This window comes from Arvicola amphibius, chromosome 1, assembly GCF_903992535.2.
Source record: "Arvicola amphibius chromosome 1, mArvAmp1.2, whole genome shotgun sequence".
NCBI lineage: Eukaryota > Metazoa > Chordata > Mammalia > Rodentia > Cricetidae > Arvicola > Arvicola amphibius.
This window is the reverse complement of record NC_052047.1, coordinates 116,669,774-116,696,520: the sequence shown is the minus strand read 5'-3', so window position 1 is coordinate 116,696,520 and position 26,747 is coordinate 116,669,774. Positions and strand designations below refer to the sequence as shown.

The window sequence follows — 26,747 nt, the reverse complement described above, 5'->3', positions numbered from 1 at the left end:
ATGACAAATAAAACAAAACAAGATTTAACAGGATTCTGTCTTCTCTAAACAGCTCATCAAAATGCTTCAAAAAAATCATAAAAGAAACAGTATTTTAATGAATGCTGACTGCTATGGCTAAAGGAAAAGTCCCTGTGATGATGGAGGGTCTAAAGGACCCAAGGCTGGACCAGTTATCAGAAGTCCGGAGCACCAGGCCACACAGATCCTTTGCAGATTAGGCCTCCTCAAAGTTACCAACTATCCCTGTTCCTGAACCTGAAGGCTGTCTAAGGACGTGTATCTTCCATGTCAGTCAGGGCAATCCCAGGAAAGCTCATCATGCATAGACCCGGCACCCTGGACTTCCACCCCTGCTTCTGGTTCCAAGCTCCATGGCCTGCCAAGTCAAATCTGCACTGGTAACTCTCTGTGGACTTTGCAACCGGAAGTAGGCACCTCCGATGGCTACATATCTCTCCTCCAGACTAAATACCCTCAAACCCCTGTCTTCATACACTGCTTATACCATCTCCCTCCCTCTACCCACACCACTCCATTCAAGGCACGTAGGACCTCCCAAAGACCAGCTCTTACCAGTCTTCTCCTGGGTAGTATAAGCGAATGACTTACCTCTGCCCTTGCAGAGGAATGGAATCCAGGTGGCGGCCTCCAGGTAGTGCCATCATGTTCATCCCAATCTGCAGCAATGCCTGCCCACAGCGGTCGGGACCCTGAAAAGACAGGCCAAGGTGGGCCTATGAGAGAGGAGGTACAGTCTCTTTCCTCTCAAATCTGGGCTCTAAGGATCCAAAGTAGGTGTGACAGAAGGTCTTCCGGGCCTCCTCTTCTCTGAAGTCCTCACACAGGTAAAGCAGGACTCAGATCTGACCTTCTTTCTAAATCCCTGGCTTACTCTAACCCCCTACAATCTTTCCCTTTGTCCTATTGCCAAATATTTGCCTGTTTTGGTGTGTGACGGACACTGGGACACACAGGCCAGCAAATACTGTGCAGGACATATGCATACTAAAAGAGCAGCCAATGCAATCCACTCCAGATGACGTCATTTCACCTCACAGCAAGTGGAATGCTCAGGGTGTGACCCAAGGCTTTAGTGACTTTAGGCCACTGAGTCCTGAGAAAGGATCTTAGGAAAGGTTTTCTTTCTCTAAGCAGAACCACCAGCTGAGAAAGTCTCTTCCCTCTTAGACCCAGAAGATAATGCAAGCCGACTTCAATGAGAGCAATTACTCAGTTATGAGAGGTGCTAGTTACAGAACAGAGAGAGAGTGCAGAGAAAATTGTCTGGGTCCCTGAGCACAGACCCTCTGAGTCAGTTGATCCTGTAGTCTGACCCACCTCTACACTTCCTACATCTATGATCCCAAACAGTCTTGTCAGTGAAGTCAGTAGTCACGAAGTCCTGTACTGTCAAAAGTATACCAATGGAAAGAACCCGGATGGGGTTAGAGCCTTCCAATGCCAGAGCTGAAAGTCCACTTGGCTTACTTTCACCTCACAGTAACAAGCTTCAGGGTTGGCCCTTCTCCCTCATAAAACTAACTGCCCAGCTATTGATCGCTCCTCTCACCTCACCTCATCTCACCTCACCCCTTCTGTGCTTGAGAAAGAATTTTCTCCACATTCCCTCTTCATTTTCTTCCTGTAGAATGGGCCTCTAATTCAAGCAGAGAGTGGATTGTTACCCTTTTAATAGTAATAATGGTAGGCATATCTTACCAGGCAGGTCCTCATTGTAGCACAAAGGATGCGTGGCTGGGTAGGAACATTAATCATTTTTCATCTCTAAGCAGCTTAAATAGCACCTAATTCCAGTACTGTGAAAGCTAGCCAGCTGGAAGGAAATTCCAGCTCAGCTTGATTTCTCAATGACTTATAACCCAAATGTGTGGTGTCTTCAGCAACAGAGTCTTACAATCTCATTCTGGTGGGCAACCAAGAACATTGTGAACCACCTGTAATGTTCTAGGTCAGGGAGGTCCTAAAAGCCCCAAGAACATAAAGAGTGTAAAGTAAAATCCAAGTTTCTCAGGGTAAAATCTAATGTGATGAGATAACAATAATAAAATGACATTTTTATTTATATCTTTATTATGGAGAAGAAGGGGCAAGTGAAAATATTGAAGAGAGAATTTAAAGCTTATATGGCAGATTAGAAGACTGGGAGATGCCTAACAAACATCAAGGCCCTTTACAGTGTAAACCAAAGGATTCTGAAGTCAAAGAAAAGGCCATGTAATTCTGGAGGGAGCCCAGATCTGATTCCAGTTGAATCTGAGGGACCTGTCAGATGGACTTCCTCCATTTGAGGAAGCACAGTAGTCATGGAAAGAAACCGAGATGCACACAAATGTTTGAGCTTCTGTGATAAGATTCAGGAAAGATGGCTTGGAGACCACAACATTCTGGCAGTGACTTCTAACCCATGATCTGTGCACCTTTCAGAAAGGAGCAGCGGGTGTTTCATTCATGGCTGCCCAACAATGGTACAGGTGGAGCCTACAGGCCAACAAACCTTCATTAGGGTGTTTTCTTGAATCCTGTGTCTTTTCATAGACGGGGATTGTCCCTTGGGGGCATGTGAAGTTCTTATATATCACTAACCCATTCACAGGCTCCATTTTAAGACTTTTCATTCTCAGTATTAGAGTAGGAATAAGACCCTACACAATGACCACCATATAGTAAAGAGTCACTGTAGGACCATAGCTTATACTCATGGGGATGACAAACAGGTAAGAGAGACTCTCTGGAAAACCAGGTAGGAAACACCAGACATTCAACCTAGATGATATTTATGAAGATCCCATAACAATAATTCTACTAGCTAATTAATATTCATGGATCATGAACTATGTGCCAGGTGCCTTTTAAATACTTCACACACTGTTAACTCATGGTATATTACTATCTCCTTATAGAAGAGAGAAATATGTACAAATATGTGCTGGAGACAGTGCACTAGAATCCACATTTGAGACTTGAGGACTCTACTGGAGGTTTCTCTCCCACCCACCAATTACTGAATAACCACTGTAAGGCTTAATATTAATTAAAATCTATTTGACATATCAGTTCAGGCTTATTATTAACTAGCTCTTACAACTTAAATTAACCAATTTCTATTATTTTATATTTTACTGCTAGGCTCATGGCTTGTTAGCACACTTCTTGCTTCTCCAACAGTTGCTGGCATCTCTCTGACTCTGCCCTTTTTCTCCCGGTATCCCTGTTTGAATTTCCTGCCTGGCTATTGGTTAAATCAGTTTCTTTATTAGCCAATAGGATAAAACATATTGGCAGCCTACAGAGAGACACCCTATATCAGAGGATAGGTGCCCAGCAGATGAAGATGATGAGAAGCATGGCTCCATTCCCTGGAGGCTCTACCAAGATCCAAGGAACTTCACTAGAAGCCCCAGCTAAAGTATCAAATATGGCTGCTACCCTTACAGTGTGGACTTCTAAGCATGCAGCTATCACGGAATTTCTCCCACCAGTTCACCACCTCTTTATGATGCCCTTACATCTCCAGCATCCCACTGTCCTGGGTCCTTCCCATCCTCTGTGCAAAGGTTCAGATAGTTAAGACCAATCCAACGCTACATGGTCCATCAGGAAACCAAGAAGGATTCAAGGGGACACCCCACTTCTTAGTGGTATGAAAGAAAGCATTTAAACAAGGGAATGATAAATTCAAACTCTGATTTTACCTGATTAGCATGTGACCTTGGAAAATCACTATGCATCTGTGATGGTGGCTCTCTTAACTATACCTACTCTAGAAGCTCCCTGAGTATTAAGCACAGGCAGAGGGCTCTGATATGGTGCTTGGATGGGTAGGTGAACAAGGGAGTACCCTTTCCTTAAGAGCTGGAGCTGAGAAACGTAGAAGGGAGGAAAAGGGCACAAGTAGATGTAAACAGCAAGGAGAAACGCCCACCAAATGGCTCCCTGAATTCTTAGTCTTGGGTTTTCCCTCATTGTGCTTTCCTGGGCTGTGTCACACCATGAGTGTCTGTTCACAAAGACTTGAAGCCCTGAGTATTTCTGACTTAATTCAACTCAATAGATCAGCTTAGATGACCTAATTCTGCGCCCAGGTCTCATTAGCGGCAGCCTTTGCTCACCTGCGCTTAGCTCAGGAGACTGGCCTTCTGCAGGAAGTTGAGACTACTTACGGTAAAGTATTCCATTAGAATCAGAAGAAAGGGGTATTTCTGCTTTTGTCTAATGGGACAATCTGGGGACAGCTCATAACACAGCTGCGACTGTTTAATCGGATGAGTTCAGTACAACTGACCACACGAGAGAGACGATAAACACTGTGGGAATCACTCAGTTCAAAGGCAGCACCGAGAGACTGCTTGAGGTAGCAGGAGCACAGGACTGTGCATCTAGACTCTGGTACCCTCTTTCTCCAGGACTCCAGAGCATAGAGACTGTAAGTTATGGGACCATCTTGCCAGCCTGCCATTCTAAGTCATTCCACCTTTAGAGCTAAAATGTCTCTTAGAGAAGAACACTACTTCATTGGGAAAGGCAGATAGAACTTTTCTAGGACCCCCATGCCTGTTTCCCATCGCAGAATGGGACCCTTGTAATATTGTAAGCATTAAGATAATCCTCAAAAAAAACATTGTTCCTTTGGTCTCTAACACACGCTCCCACTTCCCATATCTGAGAAATACCCCTATGTTATAAACTTTTATGATATGTAAACAGAAAAGGTCAGGCAATTTGTATGCAACCCTTTGCAGCAAAAACAAATCCCAACCAGTCTCACAGAACAGAAACCCATGACCTCAGCTTTATCAATTGTGTGCAGAGCTTAGATTTTGAACCCGGGAGGTTCTTCCCGGAGCCTCTGACTGCAGGAGGATCAATTTCTCCTGTACCTGGTACACAGGTAACGTTTTGAAATAGCCCTGAGATGTATGTTTTATATTACAGTTTTCTTCATTAATTGGTGAAGTTGTGCAGAATGCCTAGCAGGTAAAGTCTGGTAGATTCTGCATGCTCAGCCTGCAAATCATCCCAAAGACTTTCTCTTCCCTCGTTCTCTGTATGTCACTACCCCAGCCATTTCCCACTTTGGCTTATGAAAGAGCTCCTGGGGTTACCACCTATCACTTACTTCTCTCCGGACTCATTCAACTCAAAGCTTTCTCAATACAACTTCCAAAGCGATCTAAACACAAGTCAAATCACATCATCTCACTCTTCATCCCAACCTCACAGCCACCACCAGTGACTTCCGACCACCACACCAAGGCTAACCCGACTAGTCCACCCCCATCTATGAAGATCTGACCCCTGACTACCACTCTAACCTTTCATCTGGCCCCTCTCTGCTTTCCAGACACTCTGGCTATTGTTCATTTTAGCACCCACATCTCCTCTTCCCAAGTACTTTCTCTTCCAGGAGAATCTCACCACCATCTTTCTTATCAAGTTATCCCTGTGGCCCATTAGAGCTCTGCACAAAGATCACCCCCAGGGCAAACTCCCCAGCCCACGGGGTCAAGCCCTTCAGGGTGAGAGCTCCCTTAGTGTTTCCCCTCCTCAGAACCTACCAAAATGACCGTGGCATCAGCAACTTGTATATCTCTCCCCTGAGGGTCCTGGGACAGGAACAGAGGCTTCGCCTGCTCAGTGCTGCCTCCTCCACATCTGACATGTTGTCTGACACATAATGATTAATAAAGACTTGTTGATTGACTAGATGAGATCTTGTTAAGGTAACTTCAGTTTCTTCACTGATAGACAATTGGTAACCATTTCAGTGTTGCCCAAGTGTTCCGAGGGGCTATGATGGTGGCATAAATAAAGACACACATCCCTTTCACGTTCTTGCGGTCCTCACTGCCTGATCATGCCCAGCTGGACAGCTTCCCTTCCCACATTCATGTCTGTGTTTATCAAGCTCTTCAAGGTGGACAGAGGGATGAACAGTCAGGATGCGTTCATCAAAACTTCAGTGACAGGTAATCAAGAGAAATCTGGAAGACATCTGGGAGCACAAAGTGGGGATAAAGTGCCACAGAGACCTTCTTGGAGCATGGTCCCAATACTGAAACTCCGAAGGAGAATCTGGAATTATTAAAAAGGTGGCTGGAAGGAAAACTGAGAATATTCCAGTGGGTACCAGATGCTAAGTACCATGAGGTCAGGAAGCAGGTGTATCTGGAAGGTGGAACATTCTAGAATGTTGGAATGTAGAAAAGAGATAGCAGACTTTAGAGGAAAATACCCCCAGCGGCATAAGAACGCAGGAAAATGGGTGGCCATTTTTAGCAGTGAGAGGAACAGGTGGCATCTGTGGTGACCTTCAAAGGCAGGTTGGGATTTTGTCAATAAAGGAAGGGACAGTAGCATTCAGGGCCAATGGGAAAGTCTGGGCTGTACCAGAAAACGTAGCAAAAATCTGGGACCCAAATGTTCTCATGAAGCTGGAGGGAGTGTGTCATATGAGTGTGTCAAAGATGCATATGCTTTTAGTCTCTAAGTATCGGTACTGTGGGTGGGGGAGCCACTGGAGATAAGGGATAAGTTGGGGTAAGGAAGTCAAGGGATTAAAGTGGAGCTACAGAACAGTAGGTGAACTCCAGTGAGGGAGAATAGCTTCAGGGGCTTGATTCAGAAGACAGCAAGAGCTTCCAGGGAGAGCACTAGAGCCCTAGGAACACAAAGCAAAAAGAAAGAAGAGAAAAGCTTTGGAGGTAACAATGAGTCCTCAACATCTGAACTCAGGGCTTATGAACTAGGACAAGAATGAGGGTGGTCACTGGAGCTATCCCTGAGGCACTAAGTGAGTGCCTGACACCCTACAGCAATCAGATACTTCAAGGACTCTCATCCCCGAGGGAGTTGCAAGAAACCAAGCAAGCTGCCACCTGGCCCTGCCTTACAGACTGAACCTCATGAAATATAGAAAGTGCTGGCTCCCTGGAGAAAGCCTTGGTGGTCCCTCACAGCTGTCAGGCCAGGAGGCCAAGAAGCAGGCAGAAAAGACCTCCAGGCCCCACAGGCCTGTGTGTACAGAACAGCTTCAGCAAAGCACAGAAGAGGTCCCAACCCTCTGCCTGATGAACGGGATCTATCTACCTTCGAGACTTTACCTAGAAGGCCACAAAAATTCTATCTATGAAACTGATGTAGGATTCCCCTCTGTATGCTGTGAATGTCTTTTATTATCACTGGTTAATAAAGAAGCTGCTTTGGGCCTTTGACACGGCAGAACAGAGCAAGGAGGGAATTCTAAGCAGAGATAGAGGAGAAAAGTAGGTGGGGTCAGAGAGATGCCATGTAGCCTCCGAAGGAGAAAGACACCCCAGAACTTTACCGGTAGGCCACAACCTCATGGTAAAATACAAGATAATAGAAATGGGTTAATTTAAGATGCAAGCTAATAAGAAGCCCGATCTAATAGACCAAGTAGTGTTTTAATTAATATAGTTTCTGTGTAATTATTTCAGCTCTGGGCAGCCAAAAACAAATGAGAAGCCTTTGCCTACAGGAAACTAAATCACAAACTTCTCAGGCCTGAGTCTGTGGTACCCGGGCATAATAGGCTAGTCTTCTGAGAGGACCTTACATCAATCATACTCTTCAGATATTAGAACTTGTGGGCATCTTGGGACCAGCTCCTTGCCACTTAATAACAGCAATAACCATGAAGAGGAAGCAAGTGGAAAATACTTAATGACTATAAGACTGTTCTGAACACTTTAGCCTTAGTCTTTAAAGTGGTTACCTTAGTTAGGTTACTATGTCATCCCTGTTTTTCAGATGAGTAACAGAAGCATAGAAGAGGCTAATGTAGACAAGTGGAAAGATAAGTTCACAGGGAAAGAAATCTTCTTGCTGAAGAACACAGCTAGGCCCAGGGTCATGCACACATGTCTTGTAAACTGCTTGTCATCCCCTGGGAAATCTCAATATGTCTTTGCCTTGGAAAGATCTGTAAAAAGATCAGCCAAGGCTTACCATTGTCTGTGGTAGGAAATCCGTGGAACATTGGTGCCCAGTTGTAAATCACGGATATCTCGGCCTGCTTTTATTATTTGTTGTGCTTATCATGTGCAGGGAAGCAACATACTAAGGGAAATTCAAGGGTCCTTATTGGATACTATCTTTGTATGAATGCAGTAGAATAGGTAAGTTAGCTGTAACACAGTTAATAAAAATTCAAAGACAGATATTGGGGTTCAACGTGAAGGTTAGAAAAGCAAAACAGCCAGCCACTGACTCTTACCTCTACCTCAGTCCAAAATGGCAATCCTGCATCCAGGAATCCTCAGAATGAAACTGAGCCTGAGAGCTGTTTCCTCCCATTTTATAATCCTCTCTAGTGCTGGGTTTAAAGGCGTGTACCACTACCACCTGGTTTCTATGGCAAACAAGTGTGGTTACTGGGATTAAAGGTGTGTGTCACCAATGCTTGGTTTATAAGACTGACCAGGGTGACTGTTTTACTCTCCGATCTTCAGGCAAGCTGTATTTATTAAAATACAAATGAAATATCACTACAGTTAGCTCAATAATGTGTATGAGTCTCTAGAGAGTCAGACACAGAGAGAAAAACATCCTGTACTAGCTAGTTTAATGTTAACTTGACACAAGCTAGAGTCATCAGAGAGGAGGGAACCTCAATTGAGAAAGTGACTCCATAAGATATAGCTATAAGTCAATTTTTAAATTAGTGATCGGTGGGGGAGGGCCTAGTCCATTGTAGGAGGTGCTACCCATGGGCTGGTGGTCCTGGGTTTTATAAGAAAGCAGGCTGAGCAAGCCAGTGAGAAGCACCCCTCAATGGTGTCTGCATCAGTTCCTGCCTCCAGGTTCCTGCTCATCTTGAGTTCCTGACCTCACTGCTTTTGATGATGAACTGCTATATAGAACTGTGAGTAAAATAAACCCTTTTCTTGTTTTTGGTCATGATATTTCAACACAGCAATAGTAATCTAAAGACATACAACATCAAGATATCCCTGTTAGAATTCATGCACCCAGAACCTGATTTATACAACCAGTCATCTCTAAATGGCATCACACCATCCAAGTAAACCACAATGCAGCCTCCACCAAAAGTCTTGTGTAGAATCAGAAAAGCCACTGCTACCTCCATGGCATGTCTTGAAATACAGCCTCCCTGGTTCTGGGCCAAAGACAGCCCAGCTGCCCTGTGCTTTGGAAGCTGCACAGGAAGCTTTTGTCTCTGACACCTGGTTGAGATTAATATTTTCTCTGAAGGTTGTAACTGAGAAACTGGTGGCCAGAACTCTGAGACCTGAGGTGGCTATTCCCTGCAAAGGAGCTTGCCTGGGTTTTTGAGCCTCCCCAGAGTTCTGCGGATTAAGAATGTACATTCAGAAGCAGACTCTCCGTGTTTATTAGTGTGTGACCTTGGACACCAGGTTTTTTTCTTCTACACGATAGGGCACATAATCAATATAAAATGAGAATTCTATACAAACCAGTGAGTTCTTATCTATATGATCAGTGGATGTGATCATACCATGTCTCTTCTGGTGAAAGCACAGAAGTACAGGAAGAAGTCAGAGACCATTCTGTCAACTCAACTCTAAGTATTCAAAGGCCTTTTCATTCTCAAACTTTAAATGATTACTTCTTACTTTCTAAATTTCCCTGGTATAAATATTCTCAAATGTTGCTTATCTTTGATTTGCAGAAGAGAGAGAAATCTTCCCCACTGGGCCCAGATCCCAGGGTTTTAAAATTAACCATCACCATGCTCCAAGCTAATGACTTACTGGTTGTAACTGCCACAAATAGACATAACTCTCAGATAAAGGCTATTAGAGAAAATTGAATAGCTCCAATGGGGCAAAAATTTGGAAACATCCTATTTCATAAATCACATGCAGAGGTCTCATTGGGAAAGCTACTTCCTTTTCTATGCCATGATGAAGACCCAACTGGAAGGGGTCTATATACTCTTGATAAATAGGACATGGAAAGGAGAATTTACATCTTATATCCTCATGAATGGAACCTTTGCTTTCATCTCAATCCATAAGAGGATGATAGCACAGACGTAACAACCAGGACAAGCCAGGCACCTCTGGTACTTTCTTTCCTTCCCCAGTTCTCTACACTGGTGGTCACTAAGTGGCCTTGGGAGGATAGAACACTGAAGTCACAGAAATGCATGACTAATCCCACTTTAGCTCTTTGACCTTTGATTTTTTAATCTGTAAGTTCAGAATAGAACCCATTCCGTGCTGTTAGACTGTACTAAGAGCATAGTGCCTACACAAAACTTCAGAAGCCAATAACAACCTAAGAATCTACTCAGACCCCAAAACCAATTAATAAGACAGTATATGAGAAGTGTCATGGTATCCTTCCATGTGCCCAATTTCTCACCTAGATGTCATAGATCTCCTCTCCCCCAAAAGGCTGAAAGGGAGATTCTATTGCGTGCATTGGAAAGAAGCAAAAGGAGTTTGAATATTAAAAAAAATCATTACATAGAGACTTCTGTGGTTTGAAATTTCAAGTTCCCACCAGGATATAAAAATCTAATGCCCAGTGTGAGAGCCTAGGGAGCTAAAAACTGTGACAGTGAAGCCCTGCAAATGGATGAACACTATTGTCTAAGAGCTCACAGAAGTGGGTTTGCTAACATAATCTTCCCATCTTCTGCTCACACGAGGACCAGTCCTTTCTGCCCTCTGGAGGGTGCACCATTCAGCTATCATCTTGGAAGAAAAACAGTGCCTCTCTAGATGCAAAGTCATGGATTCTTGATATTGGACTTCCTAAGCTCCTGTTCTGTGAGCCAATACATTTCAGTCCATTACAATTATAGTTTTGACATTTGGAAATAGCAGCATAGGACAGAAAGCATGTTTTGAATTGAGCACAGACAAACACTGCAACATTTCTGTGCTTAGCAGCACTAGTCCTGAAGAAACAACTACCATCCCAGCTCGCATACCATGTGGCCAAGGGATTATGGGACATTCAATGGTCAAGTCAGTCTGAATCAGAACCTTGGCTCAGCCATAAGAGTAAAGTATCCTCACCATCTCATTAGTGAAAAGAAATCATAGACAAGATTTAACCCAATCCCAAGGCTTGACTCGTTCTGTGTTTCTAAACAGAATAAGCCAGAGTGTGAGAAAGCACAATCATTCTCAACACACTATTGAAATTTCTGTAATGTGCAAAGCTAAATAATCCTTTTAAGTTTGGAAAGGACGATGTCGGAAACACCGTCTACTTCTTCCTACTCAGGTTAACTATGTAGACCTCAAACATGAATGCCAATCTGTAGACTGCTGCTTCCACAATGCTTGTCACTATTTCCAGCACACCACATGTCACAGCAGCACTTGGATGGTGTCTAAGGCACAATAGGAGCTCAGTCAGCATGAGAGTGGGCTTAAGTAAAGTCCTGTCCACTGAATCTGTCTCCAAGACCTGGCCATCTCTGCTCACACACATTCATTCATAAGAGCAGCTAATATTGCCACAGCCATGCAATTCTAAGATGCAATTTATCATACCCTAACCAATGGCACCTTGACTTTGCCAGCTTTCCTTTCTATGAAGCAGCGGGGTGTCTTTCATTTTAATACATCTTAAATTCAATGAAATGTGATATATGGTACTTAACTATGCACCAAGAACTTCTCTAAGTGTTTCAAATAAATAAACACATTTACACCCTCAACCATCCAAAGCAATCCATCCCACTGCCGTGCTGGTTTCAGAGAAGAAGAAACAGAAAACTGTAAGTCCTTTAGCTTGTTAGCTTACATGGTTAAAAAGTTGAGTGGGGGTAAAAACACCATCTAATCCTCCAGTCCCCCTCAACATATCACTGTTTTTCAGCAACTAGCTTTTAGCTGGCAACAGAGCCCTTTTAGTTAGTTAGTTAGTTAGTTAGTTAGTTAGTTCAGAACCTCTTTCTTACACAGAAAACTAACATTATGTTTTTAATTCCAGTAAAAATGATAGATCAGACAGTTTAAAATACTTCTCCATGAAAATGTCCTTAAATATAAAGATATTTATAAGCATCAGTTAATACTCTTGTTTGTGTGACAAAATTTGTCAAAAGCAACCTGAGGAATGAAAGAGTTGATATTGGCTCATAGCTAGCTGGTGCAACTCATCACGATAGAAAAACACAGCTGCAGGAGAATAAGGCCCATTGTGGCCACAGTCAGGAAGCAGGGCGATGAATGCAAGTGCGAAGCTGGCTTTCTCCTTCTTTTCATTTTAACTTAGGCCCAGAGCCCAGACCAAAGAATGGTGCTACCCACAATCAGGATGGGTCTTTGCCCTTCAGTTCAACCATTTTGGAAGCATCGTTGTAGACAAGCTCACAGGTGTGTCTCCCAGGTGATTCTAAATCCAATGAAGCTGACGGTGAAGATCAACCACTTATGGTCTTAAAACTATATCACTGAGCTGGCAGGAAAAATGGAATCAATCTGGAGAGTCCAAAGCAGGTAGAGGTATCAAGAGGAGCTTTCCACTGGAAACATCTGTGAGATGTCGTCTCCCTCGAGTATTTGATGCTTTGGGGTGTAGGGCAAGAGAAATAAGGGCTAAAGACTAGGGATTCCCAAAGGGGAAGAATCAAACACAAACCCAGAAGAGAAGAAACTCAATGCACAGAAAAATGAGAAACTAACCTTCTCTGCAAAGTGTCCATCATAAAATCTGAGAATTAATGACCATGGCATGACCCTCATAGAGACTGAGGCTTGGGTTTGCATCACCTGTTAGAGAATTAATGATGGAGCTCAATTAGAAATTTCCATTCCAAGAAATAAGAGAATTCTTGGAAACAGATTCAAGAAACAAAGACTACAAATTATAGCCATGCTATTCTAAGAAAGAACCCAGAAGAATGAAAAGATATATTGGTACGCTAAATGATAGAACAAAGGAAGCTCAGAGGACACCAACACCTTCAAAAATGTGAAACCAAGGCTCTGAGTGAAAAATGACATAGTCTAATGAACATTTTACCACCATTGCAAGAAAGATAAGAGAGCATACGTGCAAAGTAGCATTCAAACATAATAACTTCCATATCCAAAAATAACAGTGAGTATCAAACAAATACAAAAGATGCAGACATCTTAGGAAGTTAAAAAGACTAAAGAACACCAAAAAGACAGAAGGAATTTTAGAAATATCCAAAGGTAAGCGGATTCCATTACACAATGGTTAGCATGATGGAAGTAGCCAGAGAAAAACAGGCGTAGAATGAACAGAACTGCTAAGTGTCAATCACAAGACAGAAGACAACCAGAAATCACCTGACTGGGGAGGACTGTCCTGGAGCTCTGTGTTCAAAGGAATGCACTTTGTCAGAAAGTGGATGAAGTAAGACAGTCTCAGAAAAGTAAAAGTCTCACAAGAACGAATTGCGAAGGCGTTCAGAAGAAATGGAATGTTGCATGGGAAGGTGGAACAAGCAAAGACTGTATAGTCCCCAGACACCACGCCTTAGGCTAGCCTAAGCATCAGACCTCAGCGCTACCTCTGCGCGCGCGCGCACACACACACACACACACACATTCCAAATGCCTGCTGAAGGCTATGGCTCTCCCTGTGCTGTTCTCGCTCTGACTGGGAGGGTTTTCTCTTGTAGTGGTACCAGGCAACTTCATAGCCAAAGCCACTTTACCACCCAAGTTCATGGTGAGTGAGACATAACTGGCTGTGAATGAAAACTGCTCTTGAAGAAAGTCACATGAATGCATAAAGCCCCATCGATAGGCAGGTCTTCTGGTCAAACATCTCTGAGAGCAGACTCCTGCTCACCTTAGTCAAGGCTGAGTGGGAAAAAACAGCATCCTCTCAGCCTCAAGCCCCAGTTTTATGCTAAAGATGAAGATGGATGAATTGTCCTCTTTATAGGATTTCCTTTTCCACTGGTAGAGATATGCAAATGCATAATCAAGTAAAGCGCAGTAATTGGTATAGCCTGAGTTCAATGAGATGCCTAGCTTTGTCTTGCCATGGGTGAGCACTCTCTATGCAGACATCCTGGCGGGAATGGAGATACTCTAAAAAAAAGTCTTGCTCCTCCCTTTGCCTATCAGACTATTGAAACAACTGTCTCCAGGAAATTGAAATTCTCCCAAGAGCTGGAAGAAGGAAGAGCTGACATCTGGTGCTGGCCTGGAGTGGTTGTCTCCAGAAAGAACATACCCGATGATGACAACTCGCCATTCCATCTTACAGGAGAGACAGGAGTGAGACAATGAAAACAAGCAGGAAGACACCTTGACTAGGACTAGTTAGTGATGCACACCTCTTACCTTCAAATAATCTAAACTTTATATCAGGTCCCTGAAGACAAACTTGGGAGGTCACTGGCCCTCTTTATGTGTCCCTCTTCCCATATGACCATACTGGACGATCTCCTTTCCAGAAACCAGATTCCGGTCTTCTTCCTATAGGTTACTCTTCCCCAAACCCAGGCCACGCTATGGTCTATGTTCAAAGATGGCTTCAAGTGACAAAAGACATCTGAAATTTATCCAAATGATGGATGCTCATTTCTCCTGCTGACTGTAATAGCCACTGGACACCCCAATCACTGTAGACCCATCTACTGTACCTCTAGGGCACAGCATGATGAAAAGATTTTATGGGACAGAAGGAATAGATGGTCAGTTATGACCACCCTCTATCCCTTGAGATAACAGAAGAATCTTTAAGTCCTCTCTCTTCTCTTTCATCCTCTTCTGCAATCTGTTCTCTTTATTGCTACCAAAGTATGACACCACTCAACCCTGCCAATGTCACCCCTAGCCTTCTGACTGCTGTATGAATAACATGCAGGAAACCTCTGGATCTGGCTGCCATTGCTGCATTGACCGCGCCTCCTTTGGGCTCTGTCCTCACTTCACTCCAATCATACTGACCTTCCTCCCACAAGCCTCCAGGCCTTCGCCCTTCTCTCCACAATGCTCTCATAGCTTGCACCTTTCCCTCCTTTCCAACCGAAAGGCTGAGAAATGCTGGCCTCTGCTTCAACAGTGCTTAACCAAAACCTTTCCCACTCTTGGAGCTCCTTCGCCATCTCTTACATCTCTACATAGAGCTGAGAACTGTGTTCGCATCCTGCATGTGACCTGTTGACTGTCCTCCCAAGCCAAAAAGCAAATCCTGCAAGGAACTGACATTGGCTTTTGCCCATCATGCTTCTCGGGTGTCTAGAGCAATGCACAACCCATAGCAGATGCTAAGTAGATGCTTGAATAGATGCGGGAGTGAGCAAGTGGGTAAATGAGTCTGTAACTTAGCCCCTTGGTGCCCTGGGCACTGGTCCAAGATGCTGCTATCTGATGGGGCTGCCATTGTCCTCTCCTGCTCAGTCCCAGCCCTGTCTGCTGCAGCAGATGGACAGCACACGTTTGGGGAGTTTCGTAAATGACAGTCCCCAGAAAACCGGAAGGACAGCAGCATCTGTAGAGGCAGGGCCAGGGCTACCACTGCCTTGTTTCTAAATGGTGTATTTTAAAGCTTGTTCTTCCTACACCTCCAGCCTCTATAATTCCACAGAAGAAAAGGACAATCAAGGTAGAAAATTAAAAATAAAAAACAGCTCCAGAGGGCCTGAGCCCTGACCTCCTCCGCAGAGCCCGACAACCAATTCACATCAACTGGCTACTAGGATGAGGAGCCAGTGCCTAAGCTATCATGGAAGGGAGGTCAGGAAAGTGGACAGCAAGAAGGGAATCAGGAAAGGGAAGCAATAAAAGAGAGTTGGTCAGCAGGAAAAAAGCAGACAGAGGCAGAGAAAAAACTGCCACGCTAACCAACAGTAGCCAGTTCAGCATGGAGCTGACCCCTCTTGTCTCCTTACCTGGGCCTCTGGGCTCTGAGGACAATGGATTAAAATAGTTCAAGAGAGAAGGGGATCCTCAGCTTCCAGCGTGGCGTATAAATCCAACATCAACTCTTGTTTGTCGATGGATGGGTAGGTGGCAGATGGGTGGGTCGGGGGGGGGGGTGACCAAAAGAAGAGAAAGCTGATTGGTGGATGACAGGAGAGTGAGGAGTGCAGGAATGGGTGAGCCAGAGGGACCGCGCGGCCTATCCTATGCTTGACTTCTCTACAAGGGGGACTGGCTGGGTCTCTACGCCCAGTTTCCTGTATTCCCTTCAGGCTTATGCCCAGCCGAGTTGCATGTTGGCAGCTGCTGACTGTCCCAGGGAGCCTTCCTGTGACAGTAATGATATTTCCCCAACACATAATGTATGTGCTCAGCAAACCAGGGGTGGGGAAAACAAAAAGGCCCAAGCTCAGGGGTAGCACTGGAGGTCAGCTGCCTTCTCAAGAGCACCCCTTGGGGTTATACAGGAATATGATGTGACCTGATCAGCATCACCACAAATCTCCTAGGGGATAGTCCAAGTCACTGAGCCAGAAGATGGTACACATTCCAAGATGAATAATTTATCTTGATCGTCAAATAAAGTTCTCATTTAAATGTTCTTTATGTTAAATGGTATCATCATCTTTTTGGTTGCTCAGTAACACTTCATCCACCCACTAACTTGATCATTTATCCATCTATCCATCAACATGTCCCTGTGGCGTGTGTCAGCTGTATTCTGTTACCAACTAGGATAAAGCAAACTGCAAAAGGGAAATGTCCCAGGCAGCACAGAGCCATAAAACAAAATAAAATGTATTAATTATTACATCAGAACAGAAGATCCATACTGTGATGAGGTCTTAAAGGAGGCATGACGTGTTTTAAAAACTTTATAAAATGGGATTTGATCTAGTCAGGGAGGTCACGGATATGAAAAGTGACCTGAGGGATAGGTAGACATTTGGCAGATGAGGAGAGGAAGGAAGAGCATTCTAGGCAGAAGATCAACCCTTGCAAAGGTCTATGGCAGCAGGGATAAAAGAACAAGCCAGAGAAAGAGTCACTGAGACAAAGAAGGAGGGGTGACTGTGTGGTGTGGGAAGACGTGGGCAGGGCCAGACAAATGAGACCTCATCAGCTTGCTTGGGTATTTGATCTTTATCTCAAGATCAGTTGGAAGCTACTGAAGTGTTTTAAAGTAGAGAAATGGCAAATGCAGAATTGTTCTGAAGTCCCCTTTGGCTCCTGTACTGGAAGGCAGCAGGTATGGACATCTTGTCACTCAGGTATTTAGAGTGGTACCTTGAACTAGAGGATGCTGGTGAGGATGGAGAGAAGTGATGGACTTAAGAGATACACACTTACATGAACAGGCATGGGGGTGGCTGCTCCGGACTTGGAGCAGAGAGAGGAGGAGGAAGATGGTTTCATCTCTCTATCTTAGAGATAGTGAGGATGATGGCTCCATCTCTCTGTTTTAGAGATGATGAGGATGGTGGCTTCATCTCCGTGTCTCAGAGATGAGGAGGAGGAGGATTTCGTCTCTCCCGTTTATGCAGCTGTAGAGATGAGTGAGAGCTGAAATACCTGGTGAGGATCAGGTACTCCCAAGATGGACAGGGCAGGAGGAAATGGACAGGCATTCCATGATGAATGTGTTGAGTTTGACAGCCTTGGAGACGTCAACCTGGGAGACTCCTTGACTGCCTCTCTGCTACTTTCTGTTTTCAACAGTTATTGTGTAGTATTGCCTCCACCGTGTCTCCGTATTGACTCAGCTCAGACCCCTGTGGTTTATTCCCTGTGTAGTTAAAGCAATATCCTGGCTCTTTCCTCTCTAACTTCTCCCCTTCACACACAAGTCTTTTTAGATAATATCTCCTGAAAGAGGCCTTCGCTGAACCACCCTCACCCTAACATGCCCATACGCTGTTACTCTCTACATTAGGCTGGCGGATTATTTCTTCTAAGAAAACACAGCATCTATCATCTTGGTTTGCTGTAAAAGGAAGTAGACATACATGTCTTAGCTCTGCCCAGAGACCATATACACCAGTAACAAGGGCATGGGTTGCCCACAATTGAGTTTCTAAATGTCATTACCCCATAAGAGAAGCCTGGGATCCTCAAACAAATGTCTAATTCCAAGCTGGAACAAAGAAGAATCAAAACAAACCCTAACTTCTTGCTACTTCAGATAATAAGGAAGCACTCAGAGAATCATGGAAACTAATTGAAGAGAAACAGAAGCCAGTTCACAACAGCCTCCCACTAACTGAATCTGAGATGGCGTGACTATCAGAACTAAAATAAACAAAACACTTGATTCATCTGATGAATTAAAAATTTATGAGACCCCCCCCATTAAGGAAGAAAGGGAGAAATAGAGGGAGGGAGAAAATGAGTACTCTTTCTTATACGAAAATAACAATAAATAATATAAAAGGAATAAGGAATTCAAAATTATCACTGATATATCACTATAAGTTTTATGACAAATATGGTCTGTCTATATTCTCAAAATATACATTTCTCTGTCTGTATTCTCAAAATATCTCTCTACAAGTTACTTGTTAACTTTAGATGAAAACAGCAATTTCACTGTGGAAAACTGATAGACATCACCCAAAAGTGAGCAATGACAACCTCCGTCACCAAAAGTCAAGGGCTTACTGAACTGAAGACTCAAGAGAACACAGTTGCCTGCCTAGATCATACAGATTAACTCCAGCTGTGCAGACCACCAAACACCCAACATGGAGGATACTTAATGCAATTGCCACCTGCACTGTTCGAAACAAAGGGGGCAGAGAAATAACGCCGAGGAGACAAAGGAGACACAAGAGTTAGAAGGCAGACGGAATATTTCAGGGCTGTAGTAGATGATCTTCTTTGTCAGCTTAACTGAAACTGAAATCAGCCAGGAGACACGTTTCCGGGCATGTCTGTGAGGATTGTCCCAAGAGGTTTAACCGAATAATGAAGACACACCACCCTAAATACAAGGGGGGAATAGGAAGCCAGATGAGTACAAGCACCCCCACTTTCTCTGCCACTACACTCACATCTTCACCATCCCATTAAGCCTCATCTCCTCAAATCATGGGCCAAAAAAGCACCGCTCTTGTTCCTTAGGGTGCTTTTGTCAGGGCTGCCACAGCTACAAGAAAGGTGAGTAACACAGCACAGCCTGCCCTGAGGCAGGAGACTGTCCTTCTCTAGACACACACTGAAGGATTTAGGGATGAAGAGGAAGTGTGTCTCTAATTCATTCTGAGACTGATCAGAAATATAAAAATTGGTTTGCATTCACGCTCTTAATAAAAATGTAATTAATTATGCTAATGTATTTATAACCATGAGAAGTTTGTTATACATGCAATAAATGCATAAATAAGTGAGAAGGATGTGTTTTCTCATTATTGGCGAGAACGGAAAGCAGAATGGTTAAAAAAGAGACGTCATTACAGTCAACTTAAAATTGAATAAAGAAGAATTTCTCATCTAGTCTTGCGAATTTTAATTAAGTTTGATGTAAGATTAAAATTCAAAGTGATGGCAAGATGGTGGTGGCGCACGCCTTTAATCCCAGCACTCAGGTGGCAGAGGCAGGCGGATCTCTGAGTTTGAAGCCAACCTGGTCTACAAGAGCTAGTTCCAGCACAGGCACAAAAGCTACAGAGAAACCCTGTCTTGAAAACCAAAAAAAAACTCAAAGTGACAAAAAATGTCAAACAGCTAATAAACATTTAGTGAATGAATGAGTAAACTCCCGTTGGTCTATAACCTCTCTATTGAAAATGTCCAGTGCCCTGCCTGTCAATATGTGAGAACTATCTGGATAACCAAGCATAACTTCACAACCCAGTACCCTTTCCAGGCTCTCTGCAGAGTCTCCTGTCTCATTTCCATCACTACTGAACCACACCACAGGCTCCAGTCACAGTAACTGAGAGTCCCCAAAGCACACACTAAGAAAAGCTTCATGGGGTCTAGAGAGATGACTCAGTGGATAAGCACTTACCATGCAGGCATGAGGACCAGGGTATGGACCTCCAGTACCACATGAAAACACAGCAGCCCACTTGTAATCAGTGCTCGGGAGGCAGAGATAGGATCCCCAGGGCAAGCTTACTAAGCTAGACTAGCCCATGGGTAAGCTCTGGAATCAGCAACTCCGTAAAGAATGCCGAGAGTCTGAGGAAGACAGCCATGGGCACAGAGGCGTATGCATGCCTGCACATACATGCGAACACACATGCACACATATATACCAGAGAGAGAGAGGGAGAGAGAGAGAGAGAGAGAGAGAGAGAGAGAGAGAGAGAGAGAGAGAGAGAGAGAGAGAGAGAGAGAGAGCTAGTTTAGCTCCTGAGCACACGCCTGTCCTCTTCACTTTCTGGAATTTATTGTCTTTGAAGATGAAAAGAGTGAGTGTCCATTTCTGGAAAGGCCTCTTTGATGTGCAGTTGGAGAGGACCCAGCCTGAATGGACCATATCTAGCAACAGATGGGCCTCTGTGTGTGTGTGTGTCTTGTCATACGGTCAGATGATGACTTGGGGACTAGGGTGTTCCTTTGTTCCTTTACCGCATGCTTTGCCTGGGTCCTAAGAAATGGGTTCAATTAATATATCAGACATGACTTAGCAACTCAGTACTAACTAAACTTCTAGATTTGTTCCTGGGTTCTTCTTCATTATCCTCAAAATGCACAGAGGGCTGAGGGAAAGGAGCTTGGCTCTCATTGTACACAGAAGGAAGAGGGAACAGGGAAGGTAAGATAACACAGCATTCTCAGAGGCTGAGATCTGGTGCCCACCTCTCTTGCGGTCTAGTGTGTTCTTTCCTGAAGGTGGATGGGACAGGAAGCAGGGAGATTATCTTTCAGGGTTTGTTCTTTCTATGACAAATGCTAGGTTTCTGATAACCCCCTACTTCTGTCATCACCACTGAAATAAGACATACCCATTTTATAGGCCAGCAAACTGAGATTACACATTGGATCTTCCTTTCTGCCTGCAAAGCTTATGGGCTTTTCCTCTCATATCGCCAGTGTGTGCAGCACAACTCTGACTCCATTAGGATGAATGGCCTGGATGAAACACTCTGTCCCACATTGGCATCTTCTAAACCGGTAGGGCACACAGGCGCACAATGCAGCTCACACTCTCAGACCGCAGGCCACACTTCCCAGGGTTTCCAAACCGAGATGTTTGGTTTGTAAGACTATCCTTCCATCTCTCCAGTGCAAATTGAACACAATCCACAATTACTCAGCCAAACTGCTGACGCCCACAGACACTGCATCACGCCTGGCAGAATCCTGTCTGCCCAGAGACAACCTCAGGGGATCTGGGACACCCCAGAGCTTGGCACTGGGGGTACTTAGAGCTGGAGGAGGAGAGTTTGTACTGACTAGATCCTGGAGCTTTGGTGGGGACTATATCCCAACAACAGAGATTGCTCTGGGGAAGAATAAAACCATAGAAGCCCAGTGTTACCCACCCCATGATGTTGGCTGGGAGACCTTCACCTGGCCCAGGAGGCTTTCCCTCACCTTGTACTCCCGTGTCCCAGGGAGTGACTAGCACCATCTAAGGCTGGGAAGGCCAGAAATGACGCTCAGCCATGAAGCTGGCAATATTCACTTCCTAGTTCTAGACAGTGACAAGCCCTTAGCGCCTCCCCCAGTTTATCCGAAGGGGTAGTTTTTCTGCTTTCAGGTTTCCATAATTGGTAGAGTTGCCTGTCCTACTCAGTGGCCAGCGTCCATCCACTGGAGACTCCAGAGGGCAGACCTGGCAAAGGAGTATGGCAGGCTCTGACCTGAGGCTTAATGTACCTAGCTATGCTTCCGTTCCCTTGTGTCTAAACTGCAAGTGCCCATTTCAGAAGGGGTCTTAGAGGTTTCATGAAACAAAAGATTTAAAGAGCTCAGACAGAGAACTGGCTTTTACTAGATATTAAGTGTGGGAAACTGTGAGTGGACTTCCCGCTCACACATTCTGGCATCCCACACCATGTTCTCTTGCTGGTTTTAAGCTTGCTTACCAGGTCAAGTTTCAATGTCTGGAAGCCAACAGAACATAACCAGAATGAGTACTCAGCAGAGGTACAGTCTCCTCTTTGAGGTCACATTCGTCCAGAAAAGAGCAAAACCACCAAACCTTACCCAGTAGCAGGCCTGGGGTATTTCCTCTTTCTCCTTCTGCGGTCAAATGCTTCTCACACTGTTAGCCTTGAGTATGGGCAGGGGCCACCATCTTAGTTGATTCAGTGCTTATGGAGTAGCAGACGCCCACATGGGGCTGGATAGGTCACTACCAAGCACCTCAACCTCTCCCTGTGCAAGCCTAGCTCAGCCGTGGGGTTTTCCCCAAACGCAGCAACCTCTAGAAGGAAAATAATCTCCCAGAAGGAATTAAATCTTTCACAAGCCTTGTGATAGCTTGAGCCCTGCCCTGGGTCTCTAATAGTAACAAATGGCTTTCTGTCTATCTGGCATACTTGAGACCCCTTCTGGAGAAAGAGATGGGGCTGAACACCATCCTATGACCTCCAGACTGAGGGGAGGAGACGAGATAACCCTCCATGGGCCCCTGCATGCTCTGAACTCCGACATTCTTCATTCCAACCTCTGTTTCCACAAGGCCTCAATCAAGTGGAGGGAAGCAGGGCTCAGACCCAAGAGACACAGACCTCCCAGCAAAGCCCTAGGCAAGGCAGGGTCACATGAGGAAGGGGCAGTCATGGGGCCATGGCCAGGTTTAGGGCAAGGATCAAACCCCTTTGGGCACCCAGACACTAGGGCTTTTGAGACACAGAGGGGCTGAATCCCTCAGAGCAGGGGTGTTGATCAATGCCCCAATTCATTCTAGACAACCCCCATTGTCTGACCCAGCACAGAGATAGCCATTATCTCCACCAGCCTTATCTCCACCAGCCACTAGGGAGAAAAGCCCCAAGACATGGTTACCAGTCAGAGCTCCAGCACAGAAGTCACAACTGAGACATATAGATTAAAATTAGATGACAGATCTCCAAAGGAGGAGGGAGAGAGAGAGAGAGAGAGAGAGAGAGAGAGAGAGAGAGAGAGAGGAGAATGTCCAAAGAAAATGTACAAATAATGTGTTTTCGATCTTCAGAGGCTAACGTAATTATTGATCGGTGGTTATTCTTTTATAATTAATATTATTATCATTATACTTATTCTCATTTCTTCTATAAAGTACAAGAAAATTTACAGCTAAAGATGTAGTCTCTGCAGTTGTTAAAGCAGAAACCAGAGCTCAAGTGCTCAAGTGATGACTGCTTCTAACTTAGCAGAATGGGGCAGTATGCTGTCCTGGGGGTGCCTAGAAGTCAGAGTGAGAAGGGAACCATGAAAGGGAAAAAAGGGAAAATACTTCCTTCTCTCGGCAGAAAGACTGCTAAGCTAGCCACAGCCAGCCTTTGTTTATCCATCTCTCAGGGTTGGATCTAGGATCAGACCAAAGGAAAGACAGGCCCTAGTGGACTGCTCTGGAAATGGTTAAGCCGGGCAGCGTTTAAGCCAAATCACAAACTCAAAACCTTCCCTAACTTCCCAACCAAAGAGTACATTCAATTTGGACACAGAACAGAAGCGTACGGAGAAGAGAATGGGCAGGGCAGAAGGACTCTAGACATCATAATGAAGTAATAACCATAAATGTAAGTACCAGCCCCTGGCATTTGGGGGCATTCGGTGTTTCAAGCACCGTTACTGGTCTCCCAATGGTCTCCATGTAGCTGCTGAAGGAGAGAGAGGGGTGTTGAAAGGGCTGTCTCCCCAGCAGCTGCAGGCAGAGTGACTCAAACCCAGGAACAGGAAGAATGGGTCCAGGTCCATTCACCACCCCATGCACAGCCCAGCCCCACAGTCTCCCTGCACCTCTGCAACAGGATGCCCCTAAATCATGAACCTGAGTCTGGAGCAAGTTACAGGTGCCAAGGTTCACGCACATCCTCGTCTGGCCCATCTCACCTGGTAAGACGAGCCTTCTCCCCTCTAAAGGAGCAAATGCTGTGCTTCCAACCTGGACCTTAAGGCCAAGGGGTGCTGTTCCGTGGCTCGGCTCCACGATGAGATGAGACACCCAACCGTGTCATGTCACCTCCTGCCTTAACCCTCAATGCAAAGTAATCTCCTACTCAGTTCAGGTTTCTGAACCCATTTTTCAGAGATTCCCAATGAAGGGTACAGGAAGCAAGCTGGACTAGAGGCAGATGCCAGGGTCAATTCAAGGCTGTGTGATTTTGCTTGTGCATTTACAACATGAATGCATGCTGCAACATGCCATCTGCCATGGGTGTGCAGTCTGTGTGCAGTGTGGCTGCACTCAGTGTACATGAATGAGGATCCCCTGTCCCCCGTTCCCGACCCCGGCCTCTTCTCCTGGTTATGAAATGGAGTTCCACTGCTGGCCCCATGGAGAAAGGGCCATCACAAGTCCACTCGCTCTCATACGGAATGAGAGCTTTTAACTCCAGTGTGAGCCAAAGCCCCGAGAAACCAAAGCTGCCTGACCTACAAGAAAGTCACCCAGTTTGAGGACAACAGCTGGGGACAAATCAGGTCACCCTAGAAAGTGTGAGTTCAGGTGTCTATTGCTCCTTATTCATCTTCTGCCTCCTGAGCTGTCTCTCACCCCCATCCATCACCCTCACTGGCAGGTTCCCTCCCTCTAGACAACTCTCTGTCCCCTGTACAGAAGCACTTCACTTCCACGGGCACAGCATAGACCCACCTGTGTGCCGCGGACACAGCAGCCACCTGTGAGCATGCTCCAGGCCCCCACCCCTCTCTCTCTCTCTCTCTCTCTCTCTCTCTCTCTCTCTCTCTCTCTCTCTCTCTCTCTCTCTCACACACACACACACACACACACACACACACACTCCACACTCCACACTCTCTCCCACACTCACACACACACTCACACACACACTTGGGAGGGCATGCTAGAAAATTCCACATGCTGGCATCCTGTGCTGGACACACTCCCTTCCACTGACACCCGCTCCTATTCACAAACTCTCATACTGACACTATCACACCTGCTTTCCTAGGGGACACAATTATGCCAGCAACTCCAGCCCCAGCCCCTGAATCCAGTCGCAGGAGCTAGCCACCCCCTCTGTTTACTTACTCTGAGCTTACAAGGCAGAAAGCGGGTGTTTGCAGGGGCCAGCGATGGGTGGCTGCTCCCAGCAGTTGAAACTCCGGTGGCCAGGAGCAAAGTGGCCGCGGGGGGCCGGCACCGCCGGAGGCTGTCTGCTGCCCCCACCCCCCAATCTCAGGCTCTTCCCTAGCGGTGCGCACCCCTCCAAACGTTTGTCCTGAGCCAAGCACCGTGGCCTGCGAGGCTCTGCCTGGGAGCGAGGGCTATTTCGGAGCCCCTGGCCACAGTGGAGACCGCGCGCTGTCATCTGTGGGAGCTCTGGAATGGGGACGCGGTCGGGTCTAATTAGAGACCCGGCTCACCCCTGGGCTGGGCCGTCACCCGGAGCCACCAGAGCCGGCCAGGCGAGGGCGCCCACATGTGTCCCGCATGCCAACATCTGGAGAGGGGAAAGGACTGTGCTGCCATGATCAGTTTCCTGGAACTGAAAGAAAACAAGGAGAGATTTGGGAGCAATTCACATCCCTGAGGAGGGCACAGCCTCACTGAGCAGCCCCAAACGCCAGGAATGCGGCTGGGTTTGTCCACTGCAGGTGCTTCCCTTTGGAAACTCAGTTACCCACTTAAGTCACCCTCCACATGACAAACCTGCCAAAAATGACAGAGGGTGCTGATGAGATGCCTCCCTACCTCACCCTCACCCCTGGGCTCCATGTCAGATGGCTAAGTCCACAGAAGTCTGGGCCAGGCCCCAAAGCTCTGGAATGCTACATTTTCAGACGGAAAGGAAGCTTCTAGTTCATTCCATCCAATACCTTCCACCCTGGTATGAATCCCCAGGGCCTGAGGAGCCTCTTCTTCATAGATTGCCAAGAAAAAACATTTGTCCACTACCTGGGCCCATGGTGGGAGGTTTGCAGGTTTGCACACATTACACATTCAGGGAGGGCAGGCTAAGCACCACTTCTAGGGTCCAAAGTCCCGATCCCTGCCTTAGTGCTAAACACTCCTATTCCTTGCTTCGAGCTCTGGCTGGTGCAGCTGTTGCCTGGCCTTGGGCATACCACAGCTTTGATATCAAATCACTAACCTTGTCTCTTTGGGGACTCAGGGCTATGCAGGTGGCCCAGCCACCGCCAGGACAAGCCAATGTCAACCCCAGTCTGCTTCCATCCAGGCAGCAGGACTTTGCCCCTTGGGTCTGCTTCCTTTCCTAGAGCAGCACTGGGGCCTCTAGGGGACTTGGACTGGGTGCTGACATTACATCACACCGTCCTCGGGTGGTAAGTCTGCAGGATCTCCCCATGCACCCCTGGTGAGTCAAACAGATAACCTGGGCTCTGTCCTCCCTCTACCGCTCCCTAGCCGTATCTTACTCATGGCATCCGACTGCTCTGAGCTTTGTTTAGTTTTCCCAGATATATCATGGAATCATTACCAGATCTGCCTGCTCATAAGGCTTTAAAAGAATGAAAGCTCAGGGCTGTGACGTGACCAGGAAGGCTAAGATGGTTTCTAGCATGTCAGAGGTGAGGCTTAGGTCTTAAACAGCATCCCTGTTAGCAAGAGGCCTCAGAAGGCTTTTATTCTGAGTCCAATCTTGTACAACTATACTTGAGAGTAAGGAGAATCACTTAGTTTGCTACATGTACTCTTTAGGCACTTGTGGTTAAAACTTCAACTTAATATATACACATGCACACCACACACACACACAC

General features: G+C 45.7%; 1 protein-coding gene across 2 annotated transcripts in view; it reads right to left on the bottom strand.

Moving 5' to 3' along the window:
• Positions 1 to 26,222, bottom strand: part of Insc (INSC spindle orientation adaptor protein) — a 113,052-nt gene extending 86,830 nt beyond the window's left edge. Inside the window, exons 1-3 of one of the 2 annotated variants that reach the window (XM_038331381.1) lie at positions 26,120 to 26,222; positions 25,057 to 25,513; positions 613 to 713 (exon numbers count right to left, since the gene is read on the bottom strand). In XM_038331381.1, the coding sequence (XP_038187309.1) occupies positions 613 to 674 (62 nt within the window). In that variant the 5' untranslated portion in view covers positions 675 to 713; positions 25,057 to 25,513; positions 26,120 to 26,222. Of the gene's footprint in view, positions 1 to 612; positions 714 to 1,341; positions 1,491 to 25,056; positions 25,514 to 26,119 lie in introns of those variants that run through there. The other variant, XM_038330620.1, reaches the window with a different exon arrangement.
• Between the last annotated feature and the right edge of the window lie 525 nt (positions 26,223 to 26,747).